This window comes from Chionomys nivalis, chromosome 11 (assembly GCF_950005125.1).
Source record: "Chionomys nivalis chromosome 11, mChiNiv1.1, whole genome shotgun sequence".
NCBI lineage: Eukaryota > Metazoa > Chordata > Mammalia > Rodentia > Cricetidae > Chionomys > Chionomys nivalis.
The window spans coordinates 3933030-3948292 of NC_080096.1; the positions used below are offsets into that span (position 1 = coordinate 3933030).

The window sequence follows — 15263 nt, forward strand, 5'->3', positions numbered from 1 at the left end:
TATGAAGACTCACTGTTCCCTCTCCGGTCCGGAGTCAGAGAGTTCCAGTTTATCCCGGGAGGCCGCGTCCCTCTAACTGAAGATCCGGGAGCCCGGTGTCGGCTACCTTTGCTCTGTGCTCCAAACTCAAGGCGAGGTCTAGTGGCGTCTGGGACCCTCAGAGCGTGTTCTTCGGGGCTTTCTGGGCACCGGGTGAAGCGGCGAGACTGCGGACCAGGCTCAGCAAAGCAGTAACACCTTGAGGAAGGAGCACTAAGGGACCTTAGTCGCGGTCATCCAGAGGACGTGGGGCGGAGAATTGCAAACGGTGGGAGGGAGAGAAGGTGGGAGAAGTGATAGAGGGGAGGAGGCACCGTCCAGCCTGCCGACCTGACCTTCTAGGGCCAACCACTCCCCGGCAGAGCCACAGCAGAAGGACTGTGAGAGAGGTGAGTGAGCGGTGGCAGGGCCCCTCTCCAACAGTCCGCCCCAACCCCGCCCTGCTGGGGTGCTACCGGCATTCCAGCATCCCAAAGCTACTTGCTAAGTCTTGTCTAGGAGGGCTAGGTAGGAGGGAGGTGGTCTGGGCCCCAGGAATCGCAGTCATTGTCCTGAAGTGTTCATCCACGCAAATGTCTGGAGCAATTTTTGCGCCTCTGGAGGGCCTGGGTACCTTGGATGCTGCGAGTGGCCATCCCCTCGTGTGTCCGCTGTGCCATGCACAGTATGAGCGCCCGTGCCTGCTGGACTGCTTCCACGACTTCTGCGCTGGCTGCCTGCGCGGACGGGCTACTGATGGCCGCCTGTCCTGTCCACTGTGCCAGTAAGTGTCCCAAGCCCAAAGAGGGTGAAGCTGGCTCTCATTCTGATTAAAAGGCCAAATGCAGATGATGAGGTTCCAAGCTCAGGCTGAAGACGTGGGAACAATCCACTGTCATAAACGAACTTACTGGAACCACCCCAACCCCCCTGTAGCTGAGTCAGGTTAACAAAGGCAGAAGATCATTGCCACAAGCTTCTCAGAGTCAGGGTGCTAAGGTAGGGCTGGAGAAGACAGCCGGGGCACTCCCAGCAACCCTGATGTGGGGGCGTGTCCCAGAAATCTTAGGTTAACACCATTGCTAAATTAGCTCAAAATGTTCCAGTGAAGTGCTAGGGTCCACTCGGGTGACATGGCCTTTCCCATTGAAGTATGACGTCAGGCTTACACACACACTGGGTAGGGTGGGGACCTCAGGACAAGTTGGCTGCTGTATTTATAGCAGACCCCACCACCCTGACACTGCTATTTTTAGCTCTGGCCTGGAATGTGAAGGGTAGTGGGGAGGGCTTCCTACAAGGGCGTCCAGATCTTGGCTGCAGCCTCTCTGCAGGCACCAGACCCTGGTGAAGGGTCCCAGTGGGCTCCCGCCAGTGGACCGGCTGCTGCAGTTCTTGGTGAATAGCTCTGGAGACGGTGTGGAGGCTGTGCATTGTGCCAACTGCGACCTGGAATGCAGCAAGCAGGTGAGGAAGTAGAGGGCAGTGGGTGCCAGATGGCATGGTCCCCAACACTTACTGCCCGGATGCACAACCCTGGTCCATCAATGAAGTCTCCAGCCCCTCCCTGAGATCCCTTGGACTCCAACCGCGCCATCATACATACGGGTCGGGAGACCAAAATCCAGAAAAAAATGACTTGAGCCAATAACCAGATAGTGGCAGAGGCTGAGGCCATTCAATTTAGGGAGCGCTAACTTCAGGGTTCCCAGGTCAGGGTGGAGTTGTGAGCTGTCATGGGAATTGTGGTTCGGTTCACAGGCCTGGGGGACCCTTAGGACCCCTGCTACTTAAGCACATGTAAGTGGCTAAAGCTCACACGGTGTGCATCTGTAATTTGCTGGAGAGAGAGAGCGGGAGCTGAAGGCGAGGAAGGTTTCCAGCCCCGACGCAAAGGCAAGTAGAGTTGATGACCCAATGACAGGAAGGAAGCTCAAGGGCACACAGTCTCAAACCAGTGTGCTAAGCCGGAGCTGAGAAACCATTGCCCAGAACTAAAGACAACAGGCAGGAGGGGAGGGGGGCACTCTGAAGAAATGGCCTTGACTGTCGACGTAAAGACTAAGAGACTGGGCTGGAGAAATGGCTCAGAGTTTAAGAGGTCCTGAGTTCAATTCCCAGCAATCACATGGGCTCTATAATGGGATCTGGTGCCCTCTTCTGGCCTGCAGGCAGACATGCAGACAGAACTGTATAATAAATAAATAAATGAAATATTTTAAAAATAAAAAGAGTAATAAAAAGAGTAAGAGGCTTCAGGGCCGGAGAGATGGCTTAGTGGTTAAGAGCACTGGCTGTTCTCCCAGAGGACCCAGGTTCATTTCCCAGCACCTACAATAGCAGCTCACAACTGTCTGTAACTCCAGTTCCAGGGGATCTGACACCCTCATGCAGACATACATGCAGGGAAAATGCCAAAACACATCGAATAAAGCTAATTTTTTTTTTTTAAAGAAGTAAGGTTTGCCAGATCAAAGTTCTAGTCACTGCCCTGGGACTGCCCCGGAGTCCTTATACACGCCCTTCCCCTCTGAGTTGTCACTGCAGGTGGCCAAGGACACCTGAATGGTCAGTGTGGTCATGAATAGTCTCTTCTCCTCCTGCCTTCTCCCACTGCCCCTGGCTCCCACACCCCCCTGCAACTCGTGCCAGACGCTGAAGTGGCAGCCATGTACACAGTTGGTTCCTGTTGGGGAGGAGGGGCTTGTAGGAGCCGGGATGATTGACATAGCCCAGGACCTATGATTTAGCCTAGTTTGCCAGGCTGGGAAAGGAAGATGTGCGGTGAGGCTGCTGTGGGGCCGATGGTCAGGACCTGGCCAGGATGCACACCACCGTGTGGTAACTACTGAGAGTGCCACAGGGGCCTGATACGCTTTACCATGCAGTTTCTGCCTACCGTCTCTGGGAACTACCTTTCCAAGGCTCTGCCCAGTGTTCTGCCCTTCCTACACCCACTTGCCTAGCTAACCTTGGTGTCTTCATCTTTTTAATCTTTTTATGTGTATGTGTGTTTTGCCTGACTATATTATCTGTGCACCAAGTGGGTGCTTTGTGTCCTCGGACACCCGCAGAGGGCTTCGGCTCTTCTGGGACTGGAGTTACAGACGGTTGTGAGGACCCGGAACTGAACCCCAGTCCTCTGGAAGAGCAGCCAGTGCTCTTAACTGCTGAGCTGTCTGTCCAGACCCAATGTCCTCATCTTAACTTGGGTGTATAAGGGTTCAGTGAAGAGGGGCAGGGAGGTGGCGCAGCACGGGAGAGCCCTTGCTGCCACGCCTGCAAGACATCAGTTTGATTTCCAGAGCGCACAAGGTGGAAGAAGGGAACCAACTTCCATTCTCATGGCATAGCATCTGGGCACTCACCCCCATAAACAAGTGAATCAATTAATATAATTTTTAAATGTTAGAGAGTTCAGCTGCTGGGGACTGCGGGAAGGAGGTTAGCCAAGCCCCTTACCTGGGCTCAATGGCACACGGTGGCTGTGGTTCAGCTGAGTCCAAGAACTCTGGCCCGAGGAGCAGGCGGCCTGAGCCAGCTCTCGGTCCCCAGGACGCAGAGACCACTTATTTCTGCAACACCTGCGGGCAGCCGCTGTGCGCACGCTGCCGCGAAGAAACGCACCGCGCGCGCATGTTCGCAAGGCATGACATTGTAGCCCTGGGCCAGCGCCCCCGCGATGTGATCCAGAAGTGTCGTGAGTGAGGCACACCCTGGCCAGGGGTGGGAACCAGGTGGTCATGTCTCAGGGGCTCTCATCACCGCCCCCGCCCTCTCCGCAGCACTCCATTCGGAGCCCTACATAATGTTTTCCACCGACAAGAAGTCGCTGCTATGCATCCGCTGCTTTCGGGACATGCAGGGGTGGGTAGTGGGAGCACGCAGGGAGTGGGCGGGGCGTGGGTGGAGCGGGTCTTATTAGCTGCCTCTCGGCAGGGAGAGTCGGGCCCACTGTGTGGACCTGGAGTCAGCATACGTGCAAGGTTGCGAGAGGCTGGAACAGGCAGTGCTGGTGAGAGGGGGAACCAGGGAGTTGAAGCAGGGTGGGGGTGGGAGCTGGGAGATCCTGGGAGAATGGGACTGAGACCCTGCTGTACCCAGGCAGTGAAAGCTCTGCAGACAGCCACGAAGGAGGCCATCGCGCTGCTACAGGCCATGGTGGAGGAGGTGAGGCACAGCGCAGCTGAGGAGGAGGCGGCCATTCACGCCCTCTTTGGCAGCATGCAGGTAAGGGGGTGGGGTCAGTAATTTCCCAAGTACCTTCCCAGAGTGTACAGTGTAGTGTCAGGTGTTCCATCAAATTGGGTTAATCACAGTTGCCTGGAGAGTTGCCAGAGGCTAGCCTAGTCTGGAGTTGGGTTGGTGGCAGGGTCGAGGAAGAGTATACAAACGGTGACACTTAAGGTTCAGGTGCCCATGCCCCAAGGCGTTATGGTAGGAGATGACAGAGCCAGGTGTGCAGGTCAGTGATGGGCTATCTCTCCCAGGACAGGCTGGCCGAGAGGAAAGCTGTGCTGTTGCAGACCGTGCAGAGGTGAGTGATGGAGAAGTCCCTGTCCCCCTGCCCTTGACCTCCAGATACCCAGCTCTGAGCCTGAGCCTTGGTTGCCCTGGCTCTGCCTTATGTGGTGGACAGGACACACAGGTGATTGCCATCAAAAGTGGGCAGGTGTTCACAGAGAAGGAACTACAGAACTAGTGGAGAAGCAGCCGTGGTGTGTGCCTGTAAGGGTAGCTCTTGGAAGGTAGTAATGGGAGGGTCAGGAGTTCAAGGCTAGCCTGGGCCACTGGAGACTCTGCTTTAACAATCAAAACAAAACAGAAACAGAGCTGAGGAGATGGCTGACAGTAAAGGCCCTGTCGCAGAAACACGAGGGCCCAGAGCACATCCCCAGCACACACTTTAAACATGCAGTGGGCATGCCTATAATCTCAGCCCTGGGGAGGCAGAGACAGAGGATCCCTGGGGCTCACTGGTCACAGCCTACCCAATTGGTGACCTCCAATATCAGTAAGAGACTGTCTTTTTTTTTTTTTTTTTTTTGTAAGAGACTGTCTTAAAAAATAAGGTGGTGGGTTATTGAGGAAGAAGCCTGATGTAGAACTCTGGCCTCCATACGTACATGCATGCATACATGTGTGCATATGCACTCTGACACACGGAACAGGCACACATGTGAATACAGAAACACCACACACACACACAGAGGCACTAGCAAAAAGACAGGGCTACAGAGTTGAAGATCCTGCAGGTGGGGCAGGCATCTGTTCCCCTGAGATCAAACAGCCTCGCCTGCCCTTCTCCCAGCCAATATGAAGAGAAGGACAAAGCCTTCAAGGAACAGCTTGCCCACCTGGCCTCCTTGCTACCCACCCTACAGGTAAGGGTTGAGGGTGTGTAGGGCTGGACACCCCAGCCCACAGTCCAAGCCCTGAGCATGGCACCCTCCTTCAGGTTCACCTGGTCATCTGTTCATCCTTCCTCAGCTTGGCCAGCAAGGCTGAGTTTCTGGACCTGGGTTATGTAAGTGTCTCCAGCTCTTTCAGGACCCTCTCTTCCACCTAGAGTCCATCCTGCATAGAGGGTCCCTGTCTCACATCATTGCAGACATAACTGGGGGAGGGGGTCCTCTGGACGTCTCTTCCCCTCCATTACAAGCTCTTTGGGGGTCAAGTGAATGAATACTTTTTAAAAGGGCAACGCACATAAGCCTCCATCCCACCAAACTGCGGTGTCTGTCTGCGGGAGCCCCACCTCCCTTCTTAAGGATGTGGGCGGTGCCTGTGTATGGACCAGTCCTAGAGGAGGGTTGAAGCACCAAAAGGGGGACAGATGAAATGACAGACTAGCCCGAGAGAGCCTTGAAATCCTGCTTTTCTCTCTCCTGCCCTGGCTGTCACCTCCTTGTCACACCCCCACCCCACCCCACCCTTGTCCTGAGCTCTTCCCCCGTGACAGGAGCTGATGGAGAGGCTGCAAGGCGTCGTCACGCGCCCGCATCGCCTAAGACCGGCTCAGAGCAGCAAGGTGCGCGGGCGCCCAGTCTGGGGTCGGGGGTCTGGGGTCGAGGGTCTGGGCCCGGAGACACCGAGGCAGGGGAGAGCCGCTCATGAACCAATCTCCGGTCCAGATCGCCAGCGATCACCGTACAGAATTTGCGCGCTGTCTGGAGCCGCTGCTGCTTTTGGGGCCCCGCAGAGCCGTGTCCACCGTAGGCGTCGCCAACACGTGAGCCCTAGCCAGGCGGCCGGGTGGCCGGGCGGGATCACCGAAAAGGCTCCCGCACCACCCTTCCCTGCTAAGTCCGGCGACAGTCTGAGAGGGAGGGAGAAACAAGAAAGCCCTTGAGGACGCTGGGGCAGGAAGCCCCAGACAACTGAGAGGAGAGACTGGGCGCTCTTCAGCTCCACAGTCTCCTCCAGCAGGCTGGGCAGGACGCTCTCTGGGTGCGGAGTCACTGTGAATCAGACTTCCCGACCCGGTTGAAAGCCAGAGTCTCCTCGGAGGGGTTAGAAGTAGTGAACTCTGCGTGTGAGCTCAAGAGAGGCCACTTCTTAGTTCAGATCTGAGACATGGGAGTGAGCCATACCTAGTTGTGCTCAGATCCAACCTGGAGGGGAATCCTTTCAGAAATCACCTCATTAAGTGGGTGCTCTTACCTTGTCCTTGCCTGGGACCCTTGAGAGCTTCCAGGAGTTCTACCCTGTAGTTGGGTTGAGGGGACAGTGGCTCCCTGAGCAGCCAAGGGGGGTAGGGGAAGGGAAGACCGGCCCCCTACCCTATGCAGACTGGCTCTCTCCGCAGGTTGGCAGGGAGCTCAAGCCCCAAGGTGCTGAAGACACCCAGCTGTCCCTCCCCAGTGGGAAAGATGCCAGGGTCACCTGTCCAGAAACCCTCACCCCACCGTTCCATCAGCACGAAGGTGCTCTTGGCCGAGGGCGAGGACACACCCTTCACAGAGCACTGCCGACGTTATGAGGATTCCTATCGGGTGAGGGGACTGGGCGTCAGCAGGGTTGTGAGGTCCCACCCCTTCCTCACTAAGATCCAGTTGTTGTGTGGGGAGTGGAGGAGAGGACTTGAAAGACACTGCTCCACTGGCGGGTTCCATGCCCCACTTCTGCAACAGGGTCTGCAGGTAGAGGTGCAGAACCTGAAGGACCAGGTTCAGGAATTACACCGAGACCTTACCAAGCACCACTCGCTCATCAAGGCGGAGATCATGGGGGACATACTGCACAGGTCCCTGCTGCTGGACACACAGATTGCTTCTGAGTATGCCTCCATGGAAGGCATGAGAGCAGTCTTCCAGGAGGTAACCTCCCCCAGAGTTCTACCTAGCTTACTGCAAAGGCACGTGACCACCCCAAGGCAGGAAGGGGACAGCACAGTGCCTGGCATGGTGCTCTGCCAGACCCTCATGCTATGGGTTCTGTGCCTGGAGAAATGTGGACCAGAGTGATGTGTGTGGCTGTACGGCTCCCGGAGCAGAAACACCCTCAGTGAAATTCCTCCTCCCCACCTCAACCAGCACTGCCACTCTTCTTTCAGATTTGGGAGGACTCCTACCAACGAGTAGCTACCCAGCAGGAGATTTATGAAGGTCCCCGGCAGTGGCTGCTCAACGTTAATCCACATTCGAGAGGGGAGGGAGCCGGTCAGCCACTAACCACGCATGCGTATCCCCTGCTCTCTTTCCCCCTAGCGTTTGGCTTGGCTCTCACACCTGCTTTGGAGGGTAGCAGCCAGTGAGTGGGGTCTCCACACCACAAGCTGCTCCTTTTGATCACAGAGGTCATTGGCAGTTGGGATCTCTAGATGGTACCAGACTTAGGCGCTGGGGTCTAACACCAATGAACAGTACTTTGACGTTGGCTTCACAGCCCAGCTCCATGACCTTCTCCAGCTGAAGCAGGAGAATGCCTACCTGACCACCATCACTAAGCAGATCACGCCCTACATCCGCTCCATTGCCAGAGTGAAGGAGCGGCTGGAGCCCAGGTGAGAATGTGTGTAACGTGTGTGTGGGAGCGGGGGAAGGTGATGGGGGGGGGGGTTCTTGCAGACCAGGTACTAGAATCTGCGAGTCTGCCAAGGAAGTGGCGGTGCACTCTAGAGGCTGGGGCAGGAGGATGGATCACCGTGAGCCTGGAGTTAGACTTCTACTTAGCCAGACTTCATCTCAAACAAAATAAAGACTCCCCCCCAAAATGGTAACTGAGCAGACTGAGACCCTTCTAGATACAAGTTAGCCCTTCAACCCTCAGGACATCAGATCAGGAGAAACTCGAACTGTCATGTGAGTCTTCTGTAATCCCAGTAACCTCATCAGCTCAAGGCTGACCAGCCGGGTGTGGACCAGACCCTCTCAGGCACAAGAGTGTTATGAGCAATCCAGACTGGGTGGTGCAGGCCTGTCATCTCGGCTAGTCATGCCTAGCATGAGTAAGACCCTGGGTTCTGTGGAGTGAAGTGTTGACTACAGATATGTGGAATCCAGGGGCCCTGCCTGTCTCCTGGGCCCTCCCACTTCCTGTTTGGTAGAGCCCATCTTCCAGCTAGAGTGTGAATTACTTCTGGAGTGAGGTCTGTGTCCAGACAGCATGGATCAGAAAATTCTTTCTATTCTCCCTCACACTTGACCGATAGTTCGAGTTTTAAATTCTGGATTTGAGATTCTAGACTGGAAAGAATTGTGCTTTGGAGGTGGGGGCTTTATTCCTTCCAGTTGCCGGGGATGTCCCCAAGCCAGCTGCGTTCTTCTGATCCCTAGCCCTTACTGTGACCTATTACTCTTCTTGGAAGCTTGCAGACTTCTGTCTTGCCCATGTCCTGAATTTCACACAATGTGGTGTTTCTAGCCATGGGATGGGTGACAATGGTTTCTCTCAATCTGGGAATTCCTATCTTTTGGTTTGGGATTTGGAATACTCTTTAAAATCAATTGCTGGCTTGACTGAGTCATTATTTAGTGTCCCTATGATGGGACAATGGCCCTCCACCTGAGTCTCTTTTTAGTGTCCCTATGATGGGACACCAGCCCCCCCCCCCCCACTGTGCCATCTCTCTTTGCTGTGTACTTTCTGGACATTTTCTTCCTTCCTTCCTTTCCTTCCTTCTTTTTTTGATTTTTTAAAAATATTTATTTATTTATTATGTATACAATATTCTGTCTGTGTGTATGCCTGCAGGCCAGAAGAGGGCACCAGACCCCATTACAGATGGTTGAGAGTCACCATGTGGTTGCTGGGAATTGAACTCAGGACCTTTGGTAGAGCAGGCAATGCTCTTAACCTCTGAGCCATCTCTCCAACCCCCCTTTTTTATTTTTTTATTGAGCTCTACATTTTTCTCTGCTCCCCTCCCTGCCTCTCCCCTCCCCTTTAGCCCTCCCCCAAGGTCCCCATTTTACTCCCAATTTACTCGGGAGATCTTGTCTTTTTCTACTTTCTACTTCCCATGTAGATTAGATCCATGTATGCATCTCTTAGGGTCCTCATTGTTGTCTAGGTTCTCTGGGATTGTGATTTGTGGGCTGGTTTTCTTTGCTTTATGTTTAAAAACTACTTATGAGTGAGTATATGTGATAATTGTCTTTCTGGGTCTGGGTAACTCACTCAAAATGATATTTTCTAGCTCCATCCATTTTCCTGCAAAATTCAAGATGTTATTTTTTTCTGCTGTGTAATACTCCATTGTGTGAATGTACCACATTTTCCTTATCCATTCTTTGGTCAAGGGGCATTTAGGTTGTTTCCATGTTCTGACTATGACAAACAATACTGCTGTGAACATAGTTGAGCACATGTCCTTGTGGCATAATTGAGCATCCTTTGGAAATATACCCAAAAGTAGTACTACTGGGTCTTGAGGAAAGGTGTTTCCTAATTTTCTGAGAAATTGCCACACTGCCATCTAAAGGGGCTGTACCAGCTTGCATTCCCACTAGCAATGCAGGAGTGTTCCCTTTTCCCCACAACCTCTCCAGCATAAGTTGTTATCAGTGTTTTTGATCTTGGCCATTCTTACAGGTGTAAGATGGAATCTCAGAGTTGTTTTGATTTGCATTTCTCTGATGACTAAGGATGTTGAGCATTTCCTTAAGTGTCTTTCAGCCATTTTAGATTCCTCTGTTGAGAGTTCTCTGTTAATGTCTGTACTCCATTTTTTTTACTGTATTATTTGTTCTTTTGATGACCAATTTCTTGAGTTCTTTGTATATTTTGGAAATCAGACCTCTGTCTGATGTGGGGTTGGTGAAGATCTTTTCCCATTCTGTAGGCTGTCGTTTTGTTTGTTGACCGTGTCCTTTGCTTTACAGAAGCTTCTCAGTTTCAGGAGGTCCCATTAATTGTTTCTCTCAGTGTCTGTCCTACTGGGGTTATATTTAGGAAGTGATTCCCTGTGCCAATGCGTTCAAGTGTACTTCCCACTTTCTCTTCTATGAGGTTCAGTGTAGCTGGGTTTATGTTGAGGTCTTTGATCCATTTGGACTTGAGTTTTGTGCATGGTGATAGATATGCATCTATTTTCATTCTTCTACATGTTGATATCCAGTTATGCCAGCACCATTTGTTAAATATGCTTTCTTTTCCTGGACATTTTCTTACATCTCTTCCAGTCTTCCTATTGATCTTGGTGGTTTTTCTTTCCCTTTTTGGCTGGATATGGTGCTTGCACACTTGTAATGCCAGCACTCAGGAAGCAGAGGCAGGCAGATCTCTGTGAGTTTGAGGTCAGCCTAGTCTACATGGCAAACTCCAGGCCAGTCAGGATTACATGATGAGACTTAATCTCCAAAAAAAAATTTACTATTTTGTGTCTGTGTACATGTATGTGTAAGCACACATGTGCTATGTGGAGCACATGTATGTGTAAGCACACATGTGCCACACGGAGCACATGTATGTGTAAGCACGCGTAGCACGTGTATGTGTAAGCACGCGTGTGCCACATGGAGCACGTGTATGTAAGCACAGTGTGCCACACGGAGCACGTGTATGTGTAAGCACGCGTGTGCCACGCAGAGCACATATGGAGGAAAGAGGGCAATTTGCAGGAGTCATTATTTTTGTTTGTTTTCAAGACAAGGTTTCCTGTAGCTTTGCAGCCTGTCCTGGAACTCACTCTGTAGACCAGGCTGGCCTCGAACTCACAGAGATCCACCTGCCTCTGCCTCCTGAGTGCTGGGATTACAGGGGTATGCCACCACCGCCCAGCTTCAGGGGTCATTTCCATGAGTTCTGGGATTCGAACTTAGGTTCTCCTGCTTGAAAGCAGACCCCCATCTTTGTTTTGACTTTCCAGGCCCCTCTGTTCCTAGCTCCTGCTGTTTCCTGGGGGATTCTCTCGGCACTTGAGGCTGAGTGAAAGGCTTTGATATCTTCAGATAGCTTCCCCTAAGGTCGGCTTCCTGAGTTAGTCTTTGTCCAGATGCCTATTTTCCGTGATGCAGGTGACGGCAGATATACTCGGCAGAAGAAAGAGCAGCTAAGCAGTAGGCGGGCAGGGCACGCCTGGGGACGCCTCCAAGGCCTGCGGTGTGCAGGCAGGTCTTCTTGTTTCTAAAATGCCACTGTTAGATTTTGGTGATTTTCCAGTTTCCTTCCTGGGAGGCTCCTGCCTGCTCTGCTTCTCAGCTGCTCCTCCCAGGGCACATCCCAGGCCTTCCTCGCCTTCCATTCTCTACTTAAATCACCGATTCCATTCCCCTGGGTTCTCTCTCTCTCAGCCCAACCTTGGGCACTCCAAGTGTGTGCCCCATGTAGAGCTAACCACCGTAGCCGCAGTTCTCTGGCTTTAAAGTGAGGTGACCGTCGTGTCCCCTCGCGTCCTGTGCTTCAGACTCACCGACAGCTACATCCTTCCTGGTGACTCTTGTTAGGGCATCTAAGGCCCCTCAGCTCAGCAGTGAACAGCAGAGCTCTGGACACAACCCCACCACACCCAACTCCTTATCTTGGTCGACAGCATCACGTGATGTCAAACCCTGGGGGCCAAGCTGATTGCTTTTCTCACGTGTTCCCTTTCTGTTTGGATTTGTTTTTCGAGACAAGGTTTCTCCGTGTAACCCTGGCTGTCCTGGAACTCACTCTGTAGACCAGGCTGGCCTTGCCTGCCCCTGCCTCCCAGGTGCTAGGATTAAAGGCGTGTACCACCAGCACCTGATCCCTTGTTCCCATTCTTAACCCATCCCAAGACCCCAGACCGAATTTCTCCATTTCAGCCTGCTTACTCTGTGACTTGTGCCTTTCCCCACGTCAACCCGCTGTGCCCTTCAACATACCCCACAGCGTTTTTAAGTAGTCTGCAACTCCCATAACAGGGCGTGGCAGCACTCTAGGGCCCGTCCCTGCCCACCTCTGTCAGATCCTGCAACACGCTGGCCACAGTGGCCTTCCGGTCCTCTGGAGCATCTGCACTAGCTCCTGCTTCTGGGCGAGCCTCGGTCTGCAAGCTCTGTGCTCCACGTTGTCTCATGGGGCCTCATCATTAAGGTCAGCAGGAAGGCTTCCCCACACTGCCAACTAAAATAAACCCAGTGGGCTGTCACTCCACACCACCTGGCCCCTCTGTTTGTTCCCTGAGGTGTCTCCTTTGGCCAGCAGATAGCTTGTAAAAGCCAGGCCTAACCAGGGCCTGCATGCTACTGTGGCCAGTGGCTCTGACAAACCATACGAGGCCTGGCAAATTGTCCCAGAGCAAGGGAAAAGTGTTGGGTGTGCCCTGGAAGGTCTGCTACCTTGCAGTTTTGGTACAGTGTGAGTTTAAGGCCACCAGCAGGGACTTTGCTGCCCTCAAGCAGTCTATACCGGTTCCTCTCACCCAGATTCCAGGTACCTGTGGATGAACACACGGAGCAGACCGCGTATGATAACGCCATGGACAGTGAGACCTCAGCCAGGTAAAACAGCTTCTTTCCAACAGGAGCCGGGTGACAAGGACAGACTTGGGGACAAATGAAAGTGTGGGCAGAGGATGAGCTATAAAGTGAGATCCTGTCTTAGAAGAAACCACACACGCACGCACACACACACACACGCACACACACACACCTTCCAGTAATTCACCGAAATGACAAACGTGAAGGACAGAGAGGCCCTGATCTGTTTCACAGGCCTTTGGGGAACATGAAGCTGTTCCTTTGGCCACATAGAACCAATTTACAAGGGTGACGTAGTCATCAATGAGATGGGCACTGTTCAAAAAGGAAGACCTTATAATCAAGCAAGTTAAGGGCAAGGTTCTTATAGCGATTACCACATCAGGAAGAAAGGAAGCCAAAGGCGCCTGAGCTCACCTGCAGCACCGGCCAGCTGCTCCCACAGCACTCTGTGAGAACTTGGAGGGAGCCTGGGCAGCTAGAGCCCATTCCCTGTGACGACTTCGTGTACAAAGAGAAATAAAAGACCTAGGCCATAAAAGAGGAACGGGCTGGGGAGATGGCTCAGGTATAAAATGCTGTCATCTACTGGAGAGGTAGAGACAGGAGGACCCCTGGGGCTGGCAGGCCACCATCAAAGCCTAGCGAGACGGAGGTAGGACTGCTGGGAACCAGAGTGGGTTGTACAGTGACTTTAAGGCCAGTTCGGGCCACACTGCAACCTAGAAACACCAAAACAAAACAAAAAACCATTGGGAGGAAGAGGCCTTGTATTCAGAGTTGGGAGATGGAGAGCTGCCTAGAACCAGCGTGTTGAAGGCAGAGCGTAGGTCTCACCCTTCCACACAAAGATGTGCTTAGGGTAGCCCCAGCTCACAGGCCACCAGTCTGAGCTGTTAACTACTAGCCGGGCGGTGGTGGCGCACGCCTTTAATCCCAGCACTTGGGAGGCAGAGGCAGGCGGATCTCTGTGAGTTCGAGACCAGCCTGGTCTACAGAGCTAGTTCCAGGACAGGCTCCAAAACCACAGAGAAACCCTGTCTCGAAAAACCAAAAAAAAAAAAAAAGACTTAACTACTAACAGCCACAGCCATCACCTGGGGTAAGACTCTCACTAGAGGCAGCAGAGCTCTCTCCAGGGGCACACTTCTGTGAAAAGGTCTTCCAATAAGAAAGCTACCAGAATGGATATAGTGGGGATTGGGGGGGGGGGGGGGAGTGAAGCCATCTGGCTCACGTCAAACTGTTCCTTAGGATCGACCCAGGGAGCATCACTGAGAAGAGAGAGAGGGCATCTGAGCCCCATGGAAGCAGCTGGGCCCTGAGCATCCTCCCAGAAGGGCCCCCATTAAAGAACCAAGACCACCCCAGACCCAAGTAGGAAACCAGAGATGAGGGACGGCAAGGTGGCTCAGGGCCCAAAGCGGCTTGCTACCAAGCCTGACGACCTGGACCGCCATGGCGCAAGGAAAGAACTAATTTCCACACAATGTTCACAATCAAGAAGCAAAGGGAAAGCTCTCAATGAGGACGGCATCACCACACGAGGCAGCAGCTTAGTAACTGGGTCCTAGTGAGCTGCGCCCAGGTGTTGGCTTTCTCAGGACTGGCACACAGGCTCCAGACATGGCTGCTCTTTCAGAGGACCCGGGGTTCAGATCCCATCACCTGTATGGTGCTCACAATCACCTGTAACTCCAGTTCAGGTGAACTGATGCCCTCTTCTGGCCTCTGTGGGTACCACATGCATGTACTGCAGACATCACATGAATGTACATGCAGGTAAAATACATAAAATAGTAAAATACACATAAAATATATCTTAAATTTAAGCTGGGGCAAAGAACAGCATGTACCACCGCCACCTGATTTATTTGTTATGCCTTTCACCCCAGCACTCGGGAGGCAGAGGCAGACAGGTGTTTGTGAGTTCAAGACCAGCTTGTTCTAAAAAGGGAGTTCCAGGACAGCCAGAGCTACACAGAAACCCTGTCGGGGGGGGGGGGGGGGGATTTAAGCTGCATGACCCCAAATTGAAGTTTTGGAGACTAAATGATGCCATTATAGTCACGTTTTTAACAGCAAATGTTGTTTTTATGTGCCAGAGAGACGGGCCCCTCACACAGACACAATTACATGGATACCATGTGCTGCTGTCTCAGGGGGCAGGGGAATTTATCACTCTAGGTCGCTAGAGTGGTGGCTCTCAACATGTGGGTGGGGACCCCTTTGGGGCTGCATATCAGATATCCTGCTACCAGATATTTACATTATAACTCTTAATAGTAGGAAATTAGTTATGAAGCAGCAATGAAATAATTTTATGGTTGGGGGTCACCACAACATGAGGAACTGTAT

At 52.7% G+C, this 15263-nt stretch overlaps 1 protein-coding gene across 1 annotated transcript; it reads left to right on the forward strand.

Annotated features, from left to right (window-relative positions):
* The first annotated feature begins 611 nt into the window (after positions 1-611).
* Positions 612-14815, forward strand: Rnf207 (ring finger protein 207). The gene is made up of 17 exons (XM_057785167.1): positions 612-802; positions 1353-1485; positions 3574-3718; positions 3804-3885; positions 3958-4033; positions 4123-4248; positions 4509-4555; positions 5330-5402; positions 5477-5545; positions 5981-6049; positions 6153-6250; positions 6827-7013; positions 7152-7337; positions 7574-7625; positions 7906-8023; positions 12852-12926; positions 14160-14815. The coding sequence occupies exons 1-17, from the start codon at positions 612-614 to the stop codon at positions 14284-14286; spliced, it is 1854 nt and encodes a 617-aa protein (XP_057641150.1). The 3' UTR covers positions 14287-14815.
* The last annotated feature ends 448 nt before the right edge of the window (positions 14816-15263 follow it).